The 24,209-nt window shown below is 52.2% G+C and overlaps 2 protein-coding genes across 5 annotated transcripts in view; one reads left to right on the forward strand and one right to left on the reverse strand.

The window, feature by feature from the left end:
• Positions 1–8: 8 nt before the first annotated feature.
• SNN (stannin) lies at positions 9–10,022 on the forward strand. Of its 2 annotated transcripts, none has more exons than XM_019987540.2 (2): positions 9–126; positions 6,915–10,022. In XM_019987540.2, the coding sequence occupies exon 2, from the start codon at positions 6,997–6,999 to the stop codon at positions 7,258–7,260; it is 264 nt and encodes an 87-aa protein (XP_019843099.1). In that variant the 5' UTR covers positions 9–126; positions 6,915–6,996; the 3' UTR covers positions 7,261–10,022. The 2 variants fall into 2 exon arrangements, with proteins under 2 accessions (XP_019843099.1, XP_070635776.1); XM_070779675.1 differs by lacking the exon at positions 9–126 and adding an exon at positions 4,715–6,695.
• The window catches only part of TXNDC11 (thioredoxin domain containing 11), a 60,318-nt gene continuing 46,127 nt past the window's right edge, over positions 10,019–24,209 (reverse strand). For all 3 annotated transcript variants that reach the window (XM_070779674.1, XM_070779673.1, XM_019987539.2), the window contains 5 exons: positions 20,955–21,747; positions 18,632–18,774; positions 18,047–18,156; positions 14,518–14,598; positions 10,019–10,778 (listed from right to left, as the gene is read on the reverse strand). In XM_070779674.1, the coding sequence (XP_070635775.1) occupies positions 10,136–10,778; positions 14,518–14,598; positions 18,047–18,156; positions 18,632–18,774; positions 20,955–21,747 (1,770 nt within the window). In that variant the 3' untranslated portion in view covers positions 10,019–10,135. The remainder of the gene's footprint in view (positions 10,779–14,517; positions 14,599–18,046; positions 18,157–18,631; positions 18,775–20,954; positions 21,748–24,209) is intronic.

The raw sequence follows: 24,209 nt of genomic DNA on the forward strand, positions 1-24,209 counted from the left end.
CCCGCCGCAGAGCGGGGCTCCTGCGTCCGGACGGTGCGCGGCGGCCGGACCGGGCTGGCGGGCGGGCGGAGCCGGGCCCCCGGGGCTGCTGCGGGGCGATCGGGCCGGGCTGCGGACGGCGCCATGGTGAGCGGAGCCAGGAAGGGCCGGGGAGGGGGCGGGTGCCGGGTGCTCGGGCCCGGCGGGGCCCTGCAGAAGGGGAAGGGGCGGCCCCGCCTGGGGTTGGGGCGAGCGCTGGGAGGCTCGGTCGCGGGCTGGGGGGGTCGCTGCGGCGGGGGAGGGGCAACCTGGGCTGGGGGCGCGGCTTCGGGGGGAGGGTCTGTTCCGGGGGGCCGCGCCCGCGGGCGGGGGTTCTTTGTCCGCTGCGCTGCGGAGAGATCGGGACAAAGGAGGCGGCGGGGGGCGGCGGCGGCGGCTTTGCAGGGAGCGAGTGTACCCCCCAACGCAGTGCGTGCCCCTCACCGCGGCCCGCAGTTCGGCGCCCCAGGCTGGCCGCGGGGCTCCTCGGGACACTTAGAGATTTTCAAAAATTAACAGGAGGCGGGGATCCTGGCAGCCTTCGGGGTGGTCAGGAGGAATCCGGGGGGTAGGAGAGGGGGTCCTGGCGACGTCTGGCGCCCACTTCGTAGGTGGGGAAACTGAGGACGGGCTGCGACGTTTGGTGCCCGGTTCCGTCGGCGGTGACTGCGCGGCGTGGGCATGACTGGGTCTCGTGGTCCCGCGTCCCCCAAGCTCCCTCCCCCAGTCAAGCCGACTGGAATTGCTTCTCCAGCTGTCGTTCCCCTCCAGCTGTCCCCCCACCCCGGGCCGCGTCCCTTCCTCTCTCCAGCCTTTTCTTAGCTCTTTGGTAGAGGTGGGGAGACGACGGAGTCGCCTGGCAGGGTTAAATGAGAGGGTGCGTGGAGCGCGCCTGGCATCGCCTGGCATCGCGCCTGCACGTCGCCGGCGCTTGGCACGCGGGAACTGACCGGGCGCTTGTCATCCCCGTGTCCCCAGCATAGAGCCCTCAGCTCCAGTCACCCAGACTGCTCTGATGGGGGCGGACTGGGCTTAACCTGTCCCCCTTGACCTCTCAGGCATGGGAGCGGGGGAGGTGGGGTCAAAAAATATGCCATTTGAGTGTCAGAGTTGAAATCCCAGATTCTGGCTCCAGGGCTGCCTGGGTTTGAATCCCTGCACAGTTACTTTCAAGCTGTGTGACCTTGGGCAATTGACTTAACTTCTCTGAGCCACAGACTCTTGAGGTTGAGAGGTGATGATCTTTGTGAAGTGTTTAGCCCAGCGTCAGGCACAGAGTAATCACTGCCAACTTCTGTCAGGCATCTACTGTTATTACCAAAGTTGTCTGGCAAGTGGGCCTACCCCGGGGCAGCCTGTGAGAATGACCAGTGGCTGATTCACAGGGCACGGGCATAGGAGACTGAGACTGACCTTGGGGCAGTCCCTGGGACTCTGCCTGCACCAGCTTCCTCTTCTGCATAGGGGAACCTAGAGGGTTCTGGTGCGAATTTCCTCTTCTGGAGAACCGTGGTGTAATGGGTGGGTGGCGGAAGGTGAGGGTGACACTGGACGCAGAGCCAGGCACAGCGCAGTTAATCTCTCATCTGCATCGCCACTGTCCTCGCCCTGGCTCGTCAAGGGCAGTGGCCTGTGTGATGCTCCCTTGGGTCCGAACCCCGGCTCAGGCCTGGCACAGAGCAGATATTCCACTTGCCCCTTTGACGTGCCCCATCCTCCCCAACTGTCCTGTGTTCCTCATCAGAAACTGGGCAGGAAATGTTTCCAGTTTGTGAACTGGGGTCCCCCGAAGAGACAGAGCAGGGTTTGTTGGGACACCTGACGGATGGCTCTGTCGGGGGAAGGGGCATGGCTTAACTGTGCGGAGGTGGTTGGTCCCCTGTAAGCAGGACAGTCCCAGAAGGTAGCGGCTGCAGGGCGGAGGTAGCTAACTGGGGTCTAGCTGGGCTGGGTAGCACTTGTGATGTGCCCAGTTAAGCGAGAAGGTGGCAGCATGTCCCCTGAGGAAAGTGCTGTTTGTGGCACTGGGGCTGGACCAGGTTTTGTGCCCTTCTGGGAGCAGGTCCTTTGGAGAGGGGGGTGCTGTGAGGGGCCGCCCTGAGGTCTCCCTGTCCTCCCTGTGACACCCAGGAAGGTGTGGGGCCTGGCGACACACAATCCTGGTGGTTCCAGAGTCCCGTTGTCACGTTTCTGATCACTTCTCAGCCTCCCCACAGCCTGGCTGGTGAGGTCAGGGTCTCGTTCCCATTTTGCAGGCTGAGAAACTGAGGCCGTTAGGGGCAGCTTGCTTGGCTGAGTCATAGTAGCTCATGATATTGAGTGGAGGGATGGGATGGGGTGAAGAAAGGGACTCGAATTGAATCTGTTCTGTTGGAGGCTGAGGCTCTACTAGGCCTGGGTGCAGGGACCTGTGGAGTGGGGTTAAGACTTCATTTTGGGGTCCCCTGAAGAGGCAGGGGTGACACACACAACCTTACATTGAGGAAGACCTAAGCGGTGGGCCTCTGAGGCCAGCAGGACAGTGGGAGATGCCTGGCTTGCTGGTGGCTGAGGCAGGGGCAGTCCTTTAAACCCACTGGTGGATGGTGGGGGCCAGGGTGGCAAGCTCAGAGAGGTGGCGTCTCAGGCACTGGGCTTGCATCTTGTTTTTCCAGGAGCAGTGAGTGAGGTCCCAGGGAGGTGGAGTGGGAGCGCGGAGGGTTGGCACTGTGTGTTTGGGGGTCCAAACGGCCTTGAGCTTCCAGCGCCAGCCTCCCTCCTGACTAAGGGAGCTGGCAAGGAGCTGCTGCGGAGGTTGGGGGAGCATGGCCCGTCGCCCACCCCTAGAGTGCCTTGGCTGTGCGCTGGCTCCCGGGCTGGCCTGCCCCTCTCCGCCTGCACTTGGAAGCCCCTGCCCTTTGTTCTGCTGGGCCCCACTTTTGGGTCCATGTTTCTACCCGGGTTCACTCTTGGATAATCCGCTTAAGCTCCCCCCGCCTTAGTTTTCCCACCTGTGAAACTCAGATGGGAACCCTGAGGATTGCTAGTTGCCAGCTTATTAGGAGGATCAGATGATGGTGTGGGATAAAGTGTTAACCACTTGAATGAGTGTTCTGAAGGGGTCCAGGTTTCCCACGTACCATTCTGGGCATTTACCCAGCCTGCGATCCTCCCTGTCCTGCCCTGTGCCCTTTCCTAGCTCAAGGTGAGGAGGGGTCAACTGACTTGCAGGAGACATCTTAGCTTAGCAGGAGGGAAGCCCGGAAGAGATGGAGCCATCGGTAGGGTCCAGCCCAGGCCATGAGGGTTGAGGGGGGGAACTGGCCGGCCTCAGGTTGCTCTGGGATCTGTATCTCGGTGACATCTTCCCTTGTCCACAGCCCATGTGGGGACAACTGCCCCTCCAGGGGCTCAGGTCAGGCCTGCCTGGGACCCACCCCGACGCTCAGGCTGCAGCCTGTCCTTCCTCCTTGGTAGCTTTGAGATTCGGGGGTGTTCAGGGGTGGGAGCTGCCTAGGCCAGCTGCCTAGGACTGCTGCTTCCCCCGAGCTTGGAGTGGTGGGTCAGCAGACAAGTATTGAGCACTTGCTGTGTGCTGGTGACAGGGCTGGGGCTCCAGCAATGGGCAGGATGGATGGCACCCTCCTCCAGGCTCAGAGTCCACTGCGGGAAGGAGTTGGCAGCCAGGGAAGCACCTTTCCTGACCCAAGAGAATGTCAAGTGGCAAAGAGCACCGGGAAACAGGAGGAAGTAAGACAAGACCAGGGCCAGTGGGGGTGGGGGGCGTCTGGAGCCTGGGGAGTCTGGGGAGACCGTCCCCCCCACCACCCCGCAGAGGCATCTTCTGAGAAAGTTCCCTCTGATGGGAAACAGCCAGTCATGGGACGTGCAGGGAAGAACACCACAGGCAGAAGGAACGGAAAGTGCAGAGGCCTTGGGGAGATAGGTCGGAGGCAGGAGGGTGTGAAGAAGCTGGGGAGGCAGGGGAATTCGGATTCTCTGCCGGTACTGGGGAGGGCTCTGAGCAGGAGATGACGCGACCAGATTTTGTAAAAGACGGGTCCTCAGGAAGTACTTGCGGAGGGAATGAAGTAATAAACACACACATTTGGGGGTGGGGGAGGGAACTCCGACCAAGTGTGACTGTGGCCTGGTCACCTGGCTCTGTGCTCCCTCGAGGGAGACACCCAGACCTGGTTCCGCCCCCTCCTCCTGGCCTGGGGTGCCGGGGGCGTGGGGAGGGGCAGCAGACAGGGTTTAGAGGTCACCGCCCCTCTCGGAAGGTCCCTTGGAGATGGGGCTGCCTCTGCCTCCGTTTTTTCATCAGTCCTGGGAGCCCTGGTTCTCCCCCAGGACTCTGGGGGCACTTCCTGGGTTCCCCAGCTGGTTTGGCCCCTGGGGTCCCCATCCCCAGGTTCTTGCTGCCATTGTTTGATTTCTGACTTCCTGTCCCCAAACCCACTCCCTACCCCCTAGTCCCCAAACACACACACTTCCTCTTCCGAATTGATACTGACTTCCCTTCCTGTCCAAGAACCCAGAGTGGGGGCAGGCACCCCAGCAGGCTCTGGACACCCAGGAGGGCAAGTGGAGAGGGCAGGGTGGAGAGGGACTGGCGTGCTCCCAAGTGGGAAGAAAGCATGGGGGTTGGGATGGGTTTACCCGGTGCTGCCAGCAGGCTCTAGTGGGAGTGGGGTTGGGGGAGGGGTCACCTGTCCTACCTGGAGGCCCGAGAAGAGAACGGGCTGAGCAAGGTTGTGGAAGCTGATGGCAGCCCTGATGGTGGCAGGGGAGAAGCCAGGAGGACATGCCCTGGGCGGCACAGAAGTGTGTGGGGCCACCCCTGGAGCAAGTATGCCAGCCTGGTGCTGACACTGAAGCCAGGGTGGCAGACTGAGATGGGTGCCCTGAAGGGAGGAAGGGAGGAAGTGCAAACCGCAGGACCAAGGGGGCTTCCTGCACTGAGGGGTCAGGAAGGCTCCCTGCCTGGGCTGGAACTAACCAGGGCAGGGTTCTCAGCCTCCGCATGATGTTTGGGACCTTTGGGGAGGCATCCGCAGCAGTGTGGGAGGTTTAGCAGCACACCTGGTCTCTATCCAGTTGGTACCAGTAGCAACCCCCCCAACCCCGCACCAGTTATAACCAAAAATGTCTCCAGACATTGCCAGATGTCCCCTGGGGGGCACGACTGTCCCCACTTAAGAAGCACTGAGCCAGGGTTAGGGGAGCAGAGCATTTGGGCAGAGGGACCCGGCTGGGCAAAGGCCTGGAGGTAGAAGGAGGTGGGGTCAGCGGGAGATGAGCACGGGCTGGGGCTGCTTCGTATCGATTCTGAAGGTCACTGTAAGGACCTGGGGCCTTTCTGCTGAGTGACGGGGCACTGGCTGCAGTGGTCCAGGTGGGCCGGGGAGCCCGTTGAGAGTGATGACAGCAGCCTGGCCCTGGAGGTGGTAAGAAGGGCACAGACTCCAGGTGTGTCGTCCCCTCCGTCCCCCCTGCCAGTGTGGTGGTGGGAGCAGGGCAGGAGTTTTCTCAAGGCCTGGTCCCTGGACAGACTCAGGGACATTGACTTTGCTGCCCAGAACGTGGTCCTGGGGTGGGGGTGGGGGGAACTCCTTGGTGTGGAGGAGAATCATTGCTAATTAAGGCTGTCATTGCTCAAGGACAGCACTCCATCCTGTTTGGAGGGGACACCTTCCCCTCCCAGCACTGTCTACCTGTACTGATGTCAGTCTTCTCCAAAAACAGCAGCTTCAGACAGCTGAGCACCAGCTCTGCGCCGGCCCGGTGCCCAAGGCGCCCCGGTCTCTCCTGCACTCTCACGACCACCTGGCTGTTACTATTATTTGCTCCATGTGTGGTCAGGCAGGAGACGTTAAAAAGGGCTCGGTCTGGGACCCAGGGGAGCCACCACCTCCAACCTCAGGGGGCTGTCCCTGCCTGCCCCTCCTCTACCCCATACAAACCAGCTGATCTCCACTGGCTGCATGTGGAATCTTCCCAGACCAGGGATCAAACCCCCTCAGCTCCTCACGCTTGCTAGTGGACCCACCTGCCTTCCGAGCCTTAGCAGATGGTGTTCCACTGCCAGGAACGCTTCTCTCCAAGGGCTGACCTTCCCGCATGTCCCAGCATCACCTCCCCGGTGTGTGTCGCCTGCTCCGCCCAGTTTAACCTGGTGGCACCTGGTCCCCTGTGTTCCCAGTGTGACTTTCCTGCATTTGTAGCAACAGGTGTGTGGCATATTGACCTGTCTGTAGTCTGGCTCCTGCAGTAGAGGCTGAGCCCAGTCAGGGCAGAGGCCAGTCTCTCCCGCTTCCCCTGTGCCCTCCTCAAAGTTCCCCAGCCAGGGCAGCTACAGCTCCTTTGGGAGCAGAGGCTGTCACCGGCTGCACAGTCTCACAGGTGTACCGGAAGGCTCGCTGAGCTGTATACTTCCCCGGTCGGGGCTGATGTCATTTCCCTGCTTTCGAATCCCTCGTCTCTGTCTCGAAGCACTGGCTCCTTTCATCTGTGAGCACTTACTAAACACCCAGTGGTGCTGGGTTTCTAGAACATCCATTCACCTGGAACAGACGCTCTTTCAGCCTCCACCGCGGTGGGGTCACAGGCCTCGGGTGCTGCCTCTCCTGCCTCTGCCGCACAGGTTCCCTCCCTGAGCGCGGGTGACTGGCTGGCTCGTAGCAGAGGCACTGAAGGTATGAAATGGAAGCAGCTGGGGTGAGCAAAGAACGCTGGTGGCATCATGAGCCAAAAAAACCAGCAAACGGCAACCGGCCTGTTTTTCACTAGGATGAGGGCGGCCCCGGTCAGGCTTACAAACTGATTAAAAATAGACCCGGTGGAAGACCCAGCGAGAGCGTGTGAGCCGCCAGGGTCCCCAGCAGAGTGTCCCATCGTCTTGCTTTGTCTTTCAGGGCTTTCGGGTCCAGCCTTGCTGAGCTGTCCCCACGCGAGACCTTCCTGCGGAGCAAGCCCCTGCCCCTACGAGCGCTGACCATGTCTATCATGGACCACAGCCCCACCACGGGAGTGGTCACGGTCATCGTCATCCTCATCGCCATCGCCGCCCTGGGGGCCTTGATCTTGGGCTGCTGGTGCTACCTGCGACTCCAGCGCATCAGCCAGTCGGAGGATGAGGAGAGCATCGTAGGGGATGGTGAAACCAAGGAGCCCTTCCTGCTGGTGCAGTACTCGGCCAAGGGACCGTGTGTGGAGAGGAAGGCCAAGCTGACCCCCAACGGCCCTGAAGTCCACAGCTGAGCTGGGATGCAGAGGCTCCTGGGCCCGTTTGTAGCCAGCCGGGAGAGGCACAGGAGGGGCGAACCCACAGACATGCCTCCGCCTAAGAGGAAGGGTTGACACTTGCTGGCATGGCCTCGCCAGGCTTCATCATCGCATGCACTGACTCCCGGGGTCCCAGCAGTCCCAATCCGGGGCTCACTGGCCCTGGGCAACCCCTCAGCGTCCTGGTGGGACTGCCCATTGCAGGCAGTGGGCAGACCTGACCTAGCCGGGGCTCTCGGCCCCACAGCGCTTTTGTTACTTGAATGTTTAGCTGAGCCTGTTTTTGATGGAGCTACTACTACTGTAACGCGTGAACTCACAAGCCTGTGAACTGTAAATAGGCCCCGGAAGCACGTGCTTAAGCCTCTTTTGCTGATTTTTAAAAATATCGCGTGTAGAGCACATGGGACTGTCCGAACTAAGGCTGAGCTGAGTCAAGGCAGTGGGGGAGAGTGGTTTTAGACGTGTAAGGCCCACGTGGCACTTGGCAGGGGCCTCTGATACACGTGCGTCTGTACGTATAGGACGTGACATGTCGGTTTTAAGCCTCCTAGCAGACCCTTCGGGGTGCCTTGGTGGTTTGCTTTGTGAGCGATGAATGGAATCGGGGGCGCAATCCGCCCCCGTGCCCCGCCCCGCTAGCTCCTGGTAGATGAGGTCGTTAAATGGCTGTTCCCTGTTGCCGGTGGAGCGATTGCAAGGAAGCTGCTGCGGCTGCTTGGGAGCCGGTGAAGGACGAGTCAAGGCACGAGTCCCGAGGCTGCCAGGCGTCCCAGTGGCAGAGCAGTTTCTGGCCCCCGTGGTCTTGAGCATGCTGGGCGCCCCGCCCCCCACCCGGCTTTACTGAGCGCTGGCTTTGCTGGAAAACACCAGAGCTGCCGCCTTCACCCGCATCCGAAACCCAACTGGCCCAGGAAGGGGAGACAATGGCGGCTTTAGTTTGTTGTTGTATTTAATGTTTTCTGCACTGGAGGGGGGCGGGGTTTAGTTTCCCCTCTGTTTCCCCCTCCTGCCCTTTTCACAGATCTGCTTCCTTTCCGCTCAGATTCCCACCCACCTGCTCCATTTCACTGTCCTCAGCCGGCCACCCACAAGGAGGGTCCCCTGACCTTGCTCTGAGAGTGCCCAATGTCGTTTCTTGGGTCCCTGAGGAAGCAGGAGCCCCGAGCAGCCTGTACTTCAGTAGGCGGGTAGGGGGAGAAGGGGCTTAAGGTTCAGGACTTGGTTTTTGCAAAGATGAGGAGCTGGATGGCCACGGACACCCCACCACCACCCCTTGCCCCTCCACAGTGTCCCTTGTGTAGACTTCAGTGAACTCGGGTTTTTAATCACACCACTGTAAACAGTCCTAAACGATGATTAGATGGTGATTTGTGTGCGCATCCTTGGGAATAAACTGGAGGCCAGACCTGGCAGAGCTTCGGAGCGCTGGCCCCCAGCACTTGAGCCTCCTGCCGCAGGAGAGGTGGGGAGCGCCTGGCTAACCCCAGGCTGCTGCCACCCTGTCAGAGCTCCCCCCCAGAGCTCTGGCCTCCTGGGCACGCTGAAGGCGGCTCCTCTGGCCTCATCCAGATTTCCCCTAAAAAAGTGTGTTGAACTAATCCAACTTTCTAGAACCCCTAGGAGGGAGCTTAGGGAACACCTTTCTTAGCAGTGTACCCCTCAATTAAGGGTCCAACCTTAAATGATGGCTAGGGGGGAGGGGAGGGGTAGCTAGTTAAAAGACAATTTGAGCTGAAAGCAGGGTTGAGACAGCATAGGATGCTACTGAGGGATCCTTAGAAGGTGGCCGGGCTTTAGAGCAGGGGATAGGCTGCCTTTGGTCCCTACCCGGGGATGGCTAAGTGTGAGACGAGACCAGCGGAGGCAGGACACAGTGTGGGCTGCAGGCGGGTGTCAGGTTCTAAAGGGGTTAACTGGAAGGTCAAGGAGGTGTGCTTTCTAACGGAGGACATAAAACTGGGGCAGGTGTGGGGGTGTCTGATCCATTCCCCTCACATTTCAGAGCTTCGGGCTTTCTACCTCTACTTTCTGCAGCCGGTGGTCAGCAGCTGAGACTGTCTGTCCTTCCCCCAAGTAACCGAAGCACATGCATTTTCAAGTCTCTGAGCCTGACCCTGAAAACGACCACCGCTTGACTGTCAGGCTTGCCCCGAGCTTCTTACCATGCCCCTGCAGTTTCAGTTTTGAGAACATGAAGCGTCACTTTCTCCTTAGTTTCACTCTTGGGGGGTCCTTATCTGTTGACATCTATGCCTCTGGCACCGGGTGCATCAGCATGGTGTCCTTGCCGGTTCAGAGGCACAGTGGGGCTCTAGTGGGGTCTCTGGGGTAAGTGGAAGGGCCCACAGGACTGGTGACCAACCACACAATAGCTCTCACTGTTCTTTGTCAATAGCTACTTTTTTTAGCAGAGACACCAGAGCCACGCACTCCAATGGCTCAGTTAAGTTATGACCTCTCATTGAATTCTTTCTGAATAGCCCAACTGTTGCGTCCAAGTTTCCTGACTTGTCAGTCAGGACGTTAGCCTTTCATCCTGCGTGTCATGGCAGAGGCAACAGGAGGGGGATGGGGAGGGAACTCCGACACTGAGCCACTGAAACAGGGACTAACTTTTCTGACGAATCTTCACATGGACTGTGCTACTGTTTTTTGTCTCAAAGCTACCAAGTTTGTGCAATAAGTGGAGGGGATGTCACCCCTGTTCAATAAAAGCTGAATGACATTCAAGTTGATTTTCTAGACCACTGAGAAAATCTTTATTTACAATAAATTTCAATAAAATTTGCATAAATATATTCCCAATGTACAGTTTTCTCCTTTGATTTCTTCATGTCATTTTCCAAAGTCAGTCTGTCCGATTCTCAGGGCTCCCTTCAGAGGCCAGTGTGGAGCTGACGTTGGCAGGCAGGGGCGTGCTGGCGGGCAGCCGGGGGGCACCTGGGGGCTCGGGGTGCTCTGAGCGTGCCTTGCTTGGGGGCACACGGTCGTCCGCCCCGTCCCTGCCCTCCAGCTTCTGCTCCATGGTAGCCACCAGGATCTTGAGCCACGTGTTCTCAGTGAGGAGGGTTTCCGAGGCGTCAGCCAGCTCCTGGAGCTTGCGGGCCACCTCGTCAAGCTCCCGGGTCTTATGCTCGTAGAGGGCCTGCAGCTGCTCGCTGTGCAGCCGCAGCAGGTCATGCTGCCGCTCCAGCGTGTGCTGCTGCCGGAGCAGCCGGTGCTCGTCCCTGCGTGCGCTGGCGAGCCGGGCCTCCACCTGGACCTGCGCCCGCTGCAGGGTGCCAATCTCTGCCCGCAGCTTCCGGATCTCTCTCTCCAGGTGGGCGATGTGCCCCTGCTGCAGGACCGCCTCGCTCTGAAGACACTCTGCGGTGGGAGGGCCAGCCAGGTTCCGGGGGGCGGAAGCTGGGTCTGAGTGATGCAGGATGAACCGCAGCAGGTTGGGAAGGGTGATGGGAAGGTCTTCAGGGTATTTCACACTTAGGTCCTTTCTGGAGAGAAAGGGGGAAGGAGTCAAAGATCAGAGAGCCAGGCCTATGTTCTTAGTCCAAAACCAGGCTGCCAGCGAAGGTCAAGCTGCTGTTTCCTACCAAAAGGAAGTCCGCTCGGGAAATGTCATCCGGAAAAATGTTCCACACACATGAGGGTGTCCCTGTGCTGGTTCTGTAATTACAGTGGTTTATCTCAAAGACGTGTCTGCTCCTGAGGACAAAGGGCTCGGACTCTGTTCACAACCTTCCAGGAAAGATAAGAGCTCCCAGGCCGAAAGCCAGTGGTGTGTTAGGAAGAGTGTCCTGGGGCCAGATCGCCACCACATCATTCCTGTGGCCATCAGCAATGCTTGGTGAGATGGGGAAAACCTCCAACACTCAGCCTGGCTCTTCAGCAAGCATTTATTACACATTATCTGAGCAAGAGTTCTCAACTAGAGTGACTGTATCCCCAACCCTTTGAACAGTGGGCAACACCTGGAGATACATTTTATTGTCAAGATGGGGAAGGTGTTACTGGAGCCCCACCCTTGACAGACAGATTGAGGGGCTCTGAAGAATGAAGGCTGCCCATTCCGAAGAAAAGACAAAAGGTGTTCTATCAAAGGGTAGCCCTTTCCCTATGAAAGAAAGATCACAGGGAAATTAAAACCAGATATGCCCCATTTTATATGTTTATGGAAAATTTCAGGTAAATGGAATAATTTTTTTTTAAACTTTGGGGGTAAGCACATAACCATGTCTTCCTTTAAAGCATAGTTTCCTTAACGTGTAAGCTTTCTCCACTGGGGCCTCCCAGCCATTCAATCGACAACTGAGAACACCCTGGCCCCTGTGAAGAACGGGCAAGGACGGGCAAGCAGAGATTGGATCTGCCCCCAAGTTCTGCAGCACAACCTGATCTTCCAGGACACAGCAAATGTGAACCGTCCCCAGCAAAAAGCTTAGTGTGTGTATCTGGGGACACAGGACAGAAAATGACACTGGTAAGCATGCTGTTTTTCAGTATCTGGAGCAATCTCCATGAACCTACCTGAAGGGTGTGCTAAAATACTTTCAAACTCCTTTAGCAGCAAGGACACAGAGCGTCAACAAGCTGCTTCCCAAATGGTAATCGTTTTGCAGGAGTGGTGGTAAAGGTCCCACTGTTTATCTGACTCTTCTGGAAGTTCACCAAGAGCACATGTATGCACCTCTATCTAGCACGCAATAAAAGGCCAAATGCAAATTGGCCAATGGGCTATAATAGAGAAGGAGGGTAGGCTGCTCCTCTAAAGAAGCGAGGTCCTTCCCCAGGGGCCACGCTAGAAGGAACCCCCTCCTACTTCCAATGTGCTGGCCCAGCACTGGGCCAGAGTACCTGCCTTGTGAAAGGTCACACAGAAGACGTGGTGGAACAAGAGTGGCTCTGAGATGCCCCTGAGTGGGAAGGTAGCCCTGCAGGAGGAGGCGGCGGCCCAGGCACTGTGGCAGAGGACAAGCTCTCTCCTACAGTTTCACTTTCATGATTATTAAATCCAACGTGCTCACTGAGGGCAATTTGCAAAGGGTGTAAAAAGCACACGAGGCATTCACCAGACCACTTGTAAGCCTCACTCCTGCAAAACCATCACCATCAACCCCTTGATACCTTTCCTTCTGCACATATTTTAACCCAGTGCATGTGTAAATTTATATTTTACCAAAACGCATATGCACTTTTACATTCTCTTCACGGAAGATAAGCATGTGACTGTGAGGAAGGTCTTACTGCATGTTGTCAGCCTTTTCATGTCCTCTTCTGCAAGCTGTCAGCTCTCTCTGCCCATCTACCTTCTGAGTAAACTGAATACTCACCTTGGACCAGCTAGTGAGGAGCTTATTCACTTCTGATTACCATTTCTTTTTAGGAAATAAGAAAAAAATTCTGTTCCTGGGCTGCCCTGGTGGCTCAGTGGTAAAGAACATGCCTGCCAATGCAGGGCACACGGGTTCGATCCCTGATCCAGGAAGATCCCACACGCCGTGGAGCAGCCGGACCAGAGCACCACAACTACTGAGCCTGTGCTCTAGAGCCAGGGAGTGCCAACTACCAAGCCCACATGCCCTAGAGGCCCAGGCTCTGCCACAGAAGAAGCCACCGCAACGAGAAGCCGGCACACTTCAACTAGAGAGTAGCCCCTGCTCGCCACAACTAGAGAAAACCCTCATGCCTCAGAGAAGACCCAGCACAGCCAAAAATAAATAAATATTTTATAAAAAAGAAAGTTTCCATTCCAGGGCAGTAAGACTTTGGTTCTCAAGCTCTCTGTTAAACTAGAACTGGACAGTCTTCTCTATTTAGTATTTACTTCCTTGACTTTTCAATTCAGGGAAACAAGAAAGGGCTGCAGCACCCTTCCTGCAGGGCATGAGCGACTCCCTTGGGTGGCCTCAGAGTGAAAAGTGCCCAACCCAAACACGAAACCATCTAGCTGCTGGGAACGCCTTCCTGCAAAGGCATGTGATGGGGGTTATGACTTCACCGCTTTTTCAAACTAGGCTTGAAATTTGAAAAATGAGGCATTAAACTTCACCTCTGTCCGACAAAAGGTGAAATTGCTTGTGTCACTGTCCATGCTTCCTGGACTGTGTGGCACTTGAGATGCTTCTTAGAAAGAAAAAGGCTCATCACCGCTCAGCGGTGGAATGGGGTGAGTCACGCTCTGTTTTTAGTGCATGATCTGAAAAGACCCTACTACCACAGGAAGTGTACCAGCAAAAATTCTTTGAGATAGAGAGGAAAAACCAAGGAAATGAATCAATACACGTGAAGGAAGCACTCTCCTTAGAGAAACACACGAAGCACGACAGTGGCTGCAATAAATAGTAAAAGCGAGCGCTGGAGAATAAAACACGTGAGGTAGAGAGCATTACTAAACTCATCCTGCAAGTGCTTTTCCCTGAGAAGATATTGTCAAACCCATGTGACTGAGTCTCTGAGGACCCATCCTTTTAAAAACAAAAAGGAATTTATACAAAGAGAACATTTGGTTTGTCAGGCTTTAAAAGGCCAAGAGTTAATTTCCTTTCTACCAAAACATCCGGATCCACGTTCGCTGACTGCCAGGTTGGCGTTCTTTTGCTAACCTAACGACCATCCTGTGCCTGGGCTCTCAGGGAGGGTGCCCTGATGGCTGGCCTTGGAGTGCCCTTAGATGAATGTGGAGAGATCAAGGTGACAGCCCTTGAAGTGACATTCACGGGAAGAAGGCTCTGTGAGCCCTAGAGTGGGGGTGCAGCGGGTAGGAGAGCCTCTTTCCTCCCTGCACCAGGGAGCCGAGGAAGCCATCCGCAGGGCTCAATGAGAAATGAATGACTCACGCGGAAGCAAGCAAGCCGGGCCTGCGTCCCCGAGAGCCCAGCCATGAGCTACTGTTTTGCCCACTTGAACCTGGGGCTCTTTGCTGTCAATCTCAGCACACACTGTGTGCTCATAAGGCCAAGAAGGGACACGAGTTCCAGTGGCCATATTCATGCTTGTGTAAAGCACACTCCGGGAGGGGCACATTTATTAAAACCACTACACCTGACACCCTGACAGCAAAGCCCTTTTCCCCTTGGCCCCTAGTGGTACGTTTCAAACAATGCATTTTATTCTCAATATTTTAGTAATATATAATGATACACGTTTCACTTTTGTGAATTACCTCAAACCCATTTTATTTTCGGCAAAAGAATCCCATCTGCCCAAATACTGGAAAAAAAAAATCAGCATTACCTGTTACAGGGAAAAAATAAGACAGTAGGAAGACGATCAACCATGAATTCCCAAGGAAGATCATTCTGAGATACATCGATCCTGGTAAAGGGAAAGAACAGAAAATGTAAAAGAGTGGCCCAAGAAACTCCAACCCGGAACCTGAAAGCATCTTCTCAAGTAACTTAAGAACCCGGAGCACTGTGTGTGCCACACGGACCGGCCCCTGGCAGTGAGCACACCACTGGCAGGCACAGCGCACGCGAGAAACACCGAGGCTTTCAGGACAGGCAACTGCTCACCTGACTCGCGGAGGGAAATGTAGTGGGGTTTTGTTGTTCCTTTGATGTGGACAATTTTTAAGTCTTTTATTGAATTTGTTACAATATTGCTTCTGTTTCATGTTTTGGTTTTTTGGCCAGGAGGCATGTAGGAGCCTAGCTCCCCAACCAAGGATCAAACCTGCACCCCCTGCATTGGAAGGCGAAGTCTAAACCACTGGACCACCAGGGAAGTCCTGAAATGTAATGTCTTGAAAGTAAAAGTGAATTCCAAAAAAGAATAAAAAAGTCTCACTGACACCTGACAGGTAGTCCACCTAACTGACAGGATGTGGGCAAGTACTTCAACCCATCAATCAACCCTGGAATAAGGAAATCACTGCACAAAATACATCGAGCCTCTGAAAATGTAAGAAAGCTGGGAACGAAAGATAATACTCTACATTTTGTAAGTCTAGACAGAGACCAAAAAAGTTGTATTTTCTTACCAGATTTTAGATTAATTTTCTAATACAGGAAATGACATCTGGGCTAAATCACCCAACCTGTGCGCTTGCTTTCTGCTGAACGAGGTGGAGGCACCTCTTCAGCCGGCACTGAGCTGGACCTGTAGGAGGGCCTCCCCACTCGCCCTGGGGACTGCTCAGCTGAAGCAAAAGGAACATCCTAGGAGGAGGAAGCAGACCGAGGAAGGCCCGCTAGGCCAGGTGTCAGTATCCACAAACAGTACATACAAAAGATGGAAATGTTCTGAATCATTAACTTGACAGAAGTTTTCAGAATGTATAATTGGGAGCGGGAGAAATCAGTGCCATGCATTTGTCCAGAAGGATGAAATTCGCTTAAAAAAAAAAATGACATAACCAAATCATAGCAGTTTTAAATAGCTTCACTAACAAAACAGCACTCCCGCCTCCCCCTGTGAAAGGCTACAGAGAACATCAGTCCTATTTTTTAAGCAAGTGGTTTATAATCAAATGCTTTTACTCCTGATTTTTTACTTCAAGGAAAAACTAAACTGTAAAATCAAAAAATATATTTGTAAACATCCCCTCCGAATTCCATTGGGCTAATCAGGACCTCCTTTCTGCCATTCTCATTCAAGTTCTGGTGTCTATGTCAACATACTGTGAAGAGCAGCAGTCGTATTTCACGTTATATTCTTTTCAAAATTAACTGTATGAGGTGCATTGTTCTAATGAAGAGGTAAAAATCCCATCAAATGCTCAACCATAATTTATGTAACCATTTTTCTCCTGTCAGATATAAATAACACTGCAATGATGAGCACATGCTTCTCTGGGAGTCCCATTTCCTTAATTCCCCAAAGTGAAATTAACTGGGTCAAAAGTATATAACCATTTTTGTGACTTCTTACAAATGGTACTAAAATGTTTTCCAAAAAGCTTATGCCAATTTACTTTCTCTATTAGCTACATCTGACTGTGACAATTTCATTTGATTTTATCAACACAAGATCCTACCAATGGGAATTCCCTGGCTGTCCAGTGGTTAGGGCTGTGCTTTCATTGCCCTGGGGACTGGGTTTGATCCCTGGTCAGGACCTGGAAGCCACATGATGTGGCCCAAACAAAACCAAACAAACAAACAAAGATTCTACCACTCAAGAGCATTCATTAATAAATGTAAATGACATTTTGTTATTGTTTTAATTTACACTTACTAGATTATCATTTCCCTACTTGTTTATTCACTCTCTCCTCTTAGGTGGAAAGTCTGTTTTGTGACCTTTCTCTCACACTGCAGTCCTTCTCAGCTGTTTCTCCCTCCATCCCCCACTTCCTCTGTGGTAAAACACACATAACACAGAATGTGCCATCTTAACCATTTCTAAGTGCACAGTGCTTTCATAACGCTGTGTAACCATTACCAGCATCTGTCTCGGGCTCTTTCATCCTGCAAAACAGGAACTGACCCCACTCGACAACCACTCCGGTCCTCCCCACACCCCTGGGTAACCACCATTCTGCTTTCTACCTCTATGACTCTGACTACTCTAGGGGCCTCGCGCAGGGAAAGCGCACAGCGTTTGTCCTTCTGTGTCTCATTTCACTTAGCATGAACATCCTCAAGGTGCACCCATGTTACAGAACGTCCTTCCTAAAACTTTTAAGGCTGAGTAATATTCCACTATACATACAAACGACATTTTTCTCTCAGCAGTTTTCTTAAACCACTTTAATTTCTCAGGGTCTGGAGTATGAAGGCCTGATTCTGAATCCTGATCCCTTATTTACAGGTTGCTTGACTCTGGGCAAGCTGCTGCTATTTCTATGTCTCAGATTCGTCCTCAGTAAAAGGACTGGTGATCACGCCTGTTCCACTGACTGTCCTAAGGATTAAGTCAGATATCGTGTATGTATGAAAGTCTCCCAGCACAGTGCCTCCTCCAGTGTGGCTCTAAGTCATTATTTGCAGCACACACAGAAGGAAAGACACACGTGCTGGCAAACACAGCTGCTGTCCTTCTGTGAGTTGGTTTTGTGTATTTTCACTGCACACTTTCCTAGTGAAATCTGTTCATCTTTCTTTCACTATTTGGCAAGTTTCCACCTCTCAAAGTAACCAGCAAATCCAATATTCTATTTTCTGTCATTTTCTCTGATTTGATCTTTTATATTTAATTCTACCTATCTGAAGGGGTTTTCTTGGGGAGGAGGGAGAAAGAAGATATAGCTTAAATTTAAATAATTTTCCCTCCGAACTGCCTACTACCTCATCCAAAAACTCTTTGAGCATTGTTTTTACAAAACAGTGATTTAAAATTCATTTGTTTACTGAAGATCCCACATACAGTGCCATGGAATCACACAACTAGAACACCACATGGGTATTAGCCCATCTTTCCTCTTCCTTTTAGGAATGAGGAGGGAAACAAGGCCTGCTGGAGAGATTCACTCCAGGTCCCAGGGCTGGTTGACAGTATGTCAGAGACAGGCCCCCTTTTGCTGGGCCAAGGCCCCAGTGATGTATATTCCAGAAAGCTGGCCACTTGGGGGGCTGTCTAAGCAAACAGGTCAGCACTGCTCCCACAGAAACACCCTCAACATCACGCAAGGAACACTCAGTATTCACCAGGAAGACTCTGGCGCCAATGAGGTTTTGCTCATAGCTTCCAGCTGACAATCAACTCAGTCTTATCCAAGTCCACAGAAAACTGGCAGACCCTTGCAAGCCACGTGGCTAAGCTGGAAGCAAGAACAAAGACAGGCACCCAGCCCAGAGTGTGGCAGCATGGGCTTCCTTACCTCGCCACAGTGAATGTGTCTGAGGGCAGGAGCCGAGCTAGCTGGATGAAGACGTGATTGAGGGCTGGACAGAAGCCGCACCACTGTGCGTAGTAAAGTAGCAACACGTCCTGTGGGAAGAAGAAGTTGGCTGTTACTGGGCTTCTGGGGTCCTCACTGTACTTAGAGCCTGGCAAGCATTCCATAAATGCTGCTCATGCACAAAGAACAGTGAAAATTTGATGTCTGGGTATTTTTTTTTTAATATTTATTTATTTGGCTGCACTGGGTCTCTTAGTTGTGACATATGGGATCCAGTTCCCTGACAAGGGATGGAACCCAGGCCTGTTGCACCGGGAGTTCAGAGTCTTAGCCCCTGGACCACCAGGGAAGTCCCTGATCTTTTGTGGGTGTTTTCAGTTATGTATTTTTAAGGATGCTTTGCACTCACAAAAGCACCATGTAATTCACGCACATTCTGCAGTAAGGCTGTTATGTGGCTAGTCTTCTGTACGTCAGCACCAACTGCTCCACCCATGACTGCAGCTTTGGAAATTATTTTAATAGGGACAGATAGCTTGATTTCTGCCTCGCTCGATTCCATACCTGTTTCTGAAGGACTACTTCCCAGAAAGTATCAGTCGTCACTTCAGTGATTAAACGCTGAGAAGTGAACTGGGTAGAGTCACTTCCAATAAGATGCCTTTTCAGGGGACTGTAGAGAACGCTGAAGTTTTGAATGAAAGACTCTAAAAATAAAGAGAAAATGAGATCAGCTCTTCTCTTGGTACAAGGAGAGTAGCTGGCCCACTTTATACTTTAAAAAGTGGGCTGGCTTCACAGGCCCACTGAAGAAAATCCACACAGGAGGGGACAGGGGGTTGCACTTTAGTTAACAAAGCACCACTCAAGAGTTCCATGGTCTACTGTGCACGGGCTAGGAATTCGATGCTCTTTTTTTCTAACACTGGTCCACAAGACACCAGAGACTGGGTAAGTCATCAATGAGTCACCATCGAGATTTCAACCTACAAGACCAAGACCTTTAAGCCTAACTACTGATGTAGTAACTGCACAAGCTACTGTAATGTGGGAGGTGTTCAAACACTCATTCAAATGAGGGTGAGGAGCTATGGTTTGTGTTTCCTTTACTAAAGTTCCTCAAGTTTCTTCTTTAATTAAAAGGTTAAGCGAAATAAACAACTATATTTAGTGGGAAAACAGCATCAATAAGACCCATAAATAATACAAAACCCTAACTTGAACCAACAGTTTTACCCTCCCCACCAATGACTATGTTTTCAGATTCCTTTGTTTCATCTGTTTCATCTGAAGCAGCACTAATCTGAGTTTCATTTTTTTTTCCTTCTCTCTCCATTCTGAGGTCCTAGTGAACAATGACAGGCTCCATGGAGGAAGGAAGAAGGGAAGAAGGTTGAGTGAATACTAAAGAGAATCAGTCATCAACATCTGAATGACACTTAGTTGGTTTTTTGAAACATAAAACCCAGAACTGTTCACTAATTTGAATGAGGGCTGAATTCTGAAACTGCCCCAGAAATGGCTGACTTGCGAGTCATCTCTCCAAAACAACACAGTGGATGTTTTTGTATGAGGACTTTGACAAATTTTGTCACCAACCACAGGACAGAGAACAACAGAACTAGATGTTTCAGAGTAGATAAAGAAGATGAAAAGAAATCAGATGACGGTGTCTTTCAGATCACCCTTAAATTCAGGGGGGGGCCCATCACGAGCTCACTGAATGCTTGAGTAACAGCACAGGAGGCAGGAAGATCCAATCAACGCTTACTTTAAAAATACAGGCTTGTTTCATTTTAAGAAAACTCAGTACACCAAAATATAACTTCAGGCAACATGAATGAGGAGCAAGGTGTGATATCAAAAGTGGACGCACTTCAGTGACTATTCACGGGGTTCCTCTACACATTCAGGAGGCTTCATGTTTTAGTATATAATTTGATGTAGGAAAAATAAATCACTATTTACATAAGGCTTTTCAAACGTGTCTAATACAGGAAACAAGCAAGCTTCACCTGGACTTAAAAGACAGCACCTAAAGTGACTAATATTTAATAAGAGTTTTGAGTTTCTTACTTTCATGCTCTCCAAAACTTGAAAACGAAAGGTTGCCCTCCCCACCACATTCCTCCTGTCTCCATTTGGCAAACACCGACTTTCCTCCATGGTTCCAATGAGGCTGAACTAATACAGCTTTTGAATTCAGACTTCCTTGTGTGCACATCAAGGATGTCAGCGAAGCCCTGGGAACAGGACGCGTGGGCTGGGTCACTGCTGCTGCCAGGCTCTAAGGGCAAGCTCGCGGTGCTTTCCCAGAACGGTGATTTACCCCCTTCCCAGCCCTGCCCCCAAAGTGGGTCTTGCTGATTTGGTCTGACACTTGCTTGTTACCATCTAGGCACCCAAGGTCATAGCAGTATTCCTCAACTTGCTAAAAAGGAGCAGCAGAACAAATTAGGTCTGGTAGCCCTGATATGTAGTTAAACCTGCAAGACATAAAGGGGGCCAGGTGGTTCTATCATTCCACTGCTTTCTGTGAAGCTCCTGCCAGGGCTGTTCATCAGCCAGGGGAGTTACCACCAGACCCACTCACCACCACCCTGTTCGTCACTGTGGCCAGGTTCCCACCTTGGAAATGCGGCGGGCACTGACAATCTGGGATGCTGGACTCTTCCCAAGGGCTAAGTGACCAACTTATCCAGAATTTGGAGTTAGGGAGTTTCTGTTTCATTTAACGGACAAAATTAGCTTCTTTTAAAATTATGACTGCAGTGTAAAGATTTAAAATGAGCTAGTAAGAGCCAGCTGTCATGAGATCCCTAAATAACAGTCACCTATGGAAAGTTAAGCAAAGCACTAGGCTTGGGGAAGGAAATGCCCATGGTACCTAGGGTGAACTTCATAAGAGCCTGTTTTGGATCCAAGATATAGTGAGACTCTTCCTTCACGTCAACAATTGTAGCAAACTCCTTCACCCGTGCGGCGCTCGGAGCACCCAGCCTCTCCGCATACAACCAGAACAGATTGGAGTCCAGAAGGTAGATGTTTAGGGTCTTGTTGGTTCTGCAGCTCAGGCCTGTGAAGCTCGAGCTGCTCGTCTCCAGTTCAGGAAAGAGATACCTGTTCTCCTCAATGTGAGGAACAGAGCCCGGGCTCTCAACCTCGCACTTCTTCTCTAGGGAAGAAAATGCAACAGGCGGGGTTTCAAAGACACCTTGTTCAGAATCAATGAAGCCCGCTACGCCCCTGTTTATGGTCCTGCAACATGCAGTGTAGTAGCTGAAAGGGCTGTAGAAACTTAGAAAATTGCTGCATTCTATGCTGTCTGATGCCACATGATAAAAGGTCTGCTCCTTGAGGTAGAAAGAATCCAGAGCTGCTGCCATCTCGAAGAAGCTGCACTGGGGCATGCTGACCGAGCTCGGCCTGAGGCCACCGGCCGTCTGGTTGACACACAGTTCACACACATTGTGGGTTCTGGAGATGGAGTGCCACCGTGGCAGCACCACCGTGTTGCAGCAGGGTGACGCTGTTATCAGCGGCGGGTCCGGGAGCCGGGCTGGGGGATCAGGTGCCAGGGACTTGAACGCGGGGGCGTCCACTCGCCGCAGGTGCTGGAGGAGCCGCTCCACCACCTGGTCCCCGTGACAGTTGTTGTACTCCAAGGCCACTTCGGTGATCTGAAACACAGGGCGGAGCTCGTGAGAGGCGTGGGGTGAGGTAGGGAACCAAGGGACTGACACTGGGGCTTGTAGGCCTAGAGAGCATCCTGTCTGATTCAGAAGGAAGAGCCCTGGCCGGAAACAGCAATAAACAGGAAGCTGTCACACCTAGAGCTATTAATAGAGGGTTCCGGGTCACATTTCAGATCATGTCACTCTGTTAAATACTGAACCACCTGTTCAGAGATAGAAGGGGTCTTAGAGGGAGATGTCTTAGCCTATCACGTGATGGGGTGAAGCGGCTCACCCCACAAGACACACCTGGGTCATCGAAGAACCAGGAACAGAATCTAAGTCTGAACACCCAGCTGAGTCATTTTCCTTTATATCCTTAAACTCCTCCAGAGGAGGTCTTCATTCTTCCTCTTAAATATAACAGTCTAGCCTAAAAAAACTTGCCAAGCACCTAACGAGTAGATCAACTATTTCCTGGCATCTATGTTTCCAAATAAATTAATGCACCAGAGGAGCCCACGAATTCAACCTGTTCCAAACCATACTCCTCCATTTTGCCTTCCTGCTCCTGCACCAGCCTCTCTGGAAAATGGCACTGTCAAACCAGAAACATCAGCCAGCCCTCAGTTTCTCCTCCACGTCACCCACGCCTCCAGTCAGGCCAGCACTGACCTGGGCAGCGTCCTTTTGCATCCCTACGGCCACTGCCTCGACTCGGCCTCACTCCTCACAGACCACCATTCTCTCCCCCGCCCACTGAGCTTCCACACTGCCACCCCTTATTTTTAAAAATACCAACCAAAGCATGAGGCTCCTCTGCCAAACGACATTCAGTGGCTCCCCTTATCTGGAGGGTAAAACCAAACACAGTCTGACCCAAGTCTGCCTTTCTGGTTGGTCAGAGCCTCCTCCATCTGGCAAACCTCAAGACTCTCCCCAAGACCCTACACCAGTGAAGGTGACCCCACCCCAGCCGGGGGAGAGGCAGGCTCCCCATTTTTACGGTCCCAGAAGTCCTTCCCAGAGAGCCTCACAACTGTCTGTAGAGACACCCCTCTTCCCCACAGGCTCAGGGATCCTCACGGGCAGGACTGGGCTTGATTTATCCTGCCGTCCCCTTAAGCCTCGCCCAGTGCCAGGCACGTAACAAAGGCTCAGTAAACACCTGGTGAACGAAAGCATCTCGGGGGAATGAATGGACACACTCCCGCTTCTTGGTGAGATGATCGGCTTTACCCTGAGATCAGTGCTAGCCATTTAGATTCAAGTTGCATTCCAGGACTCTTCCATTTCCAAACTCAGGAGCTTTCACCACCCAACACCACCCCAGTTTAATGCAAAAGACAAGCAAGTCATTCTAATCCAGAGGCACTCATACTCCCTAAAACAGAACTGTGCTAACTTAAGTCAAATCCTGCCATGGGTAGTTAGTTAAAGGGTGTTAAGTCACTCAGGATTTTGTTTCATTAAAGAGGGAGCATGTGTGTGCGCATGTGTGTAAAAACCATTTAGTAAGTACTTTTCCAATTTAAAAGAAAACCCATATTTTATAACACATGATACTTACGGACAGAGTTAATTTAAGACATGTGTTTGTACAAAAAAACAAATTGTTCGAACAGTTCTTGGGCATAAAAAAGGTTACTTTAGATGATAAAACCAGTGTTTTGGTCCCCCCCTCCCACACACACATGTACACACAAGAACATCTCAGCCCTTCTTAAAGGGTAAGGCTCCGACAGCACATTATACTGAAAAGTTCAAGCCTATGTGATTAATAAAGAGCCCAGCTGCCCTCTTGCCTCATCTGGGTACTACTTTATATTCAAAGACAGATCACCACCCCCAGGCCCCCACCAAACCCACAAAAATTCAACTACAGTCAGCCCTTCATATCCTGTATCGGCAATTCAAACAACATGGATCAAAAATATTTGGGGGGAAAAATTCCAGAAAACAAAGTTTGAGTTTGCTGCACAAAGGCAACTATTTACATAGCATTTATATGGTATTGAAACGTACAAGATGGGGGTTTGATCCCTGGGTCAGAAAGATCCCCTGGAAAAGGGCATGGCAACCCACCCCAGTATTCTTACCTGAGAAATCCCCAGGACAGAGGAGCCTGGCAGGCTATGGTTCAAGGGGTCGCAAAGAGTCAGACACGACTGAGCAACTAACACTGTCACTTATACAGTATTAGGTATAGGTATTATAAGTAATCTTAGAGATGATTTAAAATATACAGGACAATGTGCGTAGGTTATATGTAAATGCTATGCCATTTTACAATACAGAACTTGAGCATGTTTGGAGTTTGGTATATGCAGGGGTCCTGCAACCAAACCCCCATGGATACCAGGGGATGGCTGGTTGAAAACCCCACATTTACTAGAAACAACTTTAAAAACTCTTAAGACTAGAGCATCTTAGTAAAGTAAGAGTGTCTTAGTTCACAGAATAACCGT

This window comes from Bos indicus, chromosome 25 (genome assembly GCF_029378745.1).
Source record: "Bos indicus isolate NIAB-ARS_2022 breed Sahiwal x Tharparkar chromosome 25, NIAB-ARS_B.indTharparkar_mat_pri_1.0, whole genome shotgun sequence".
Lineage (NCBI taxonomy): Eukaryota > Metazoa > Chordata > Mammalia > Artiodactyla > Bovidae > Bos > Bos indicus.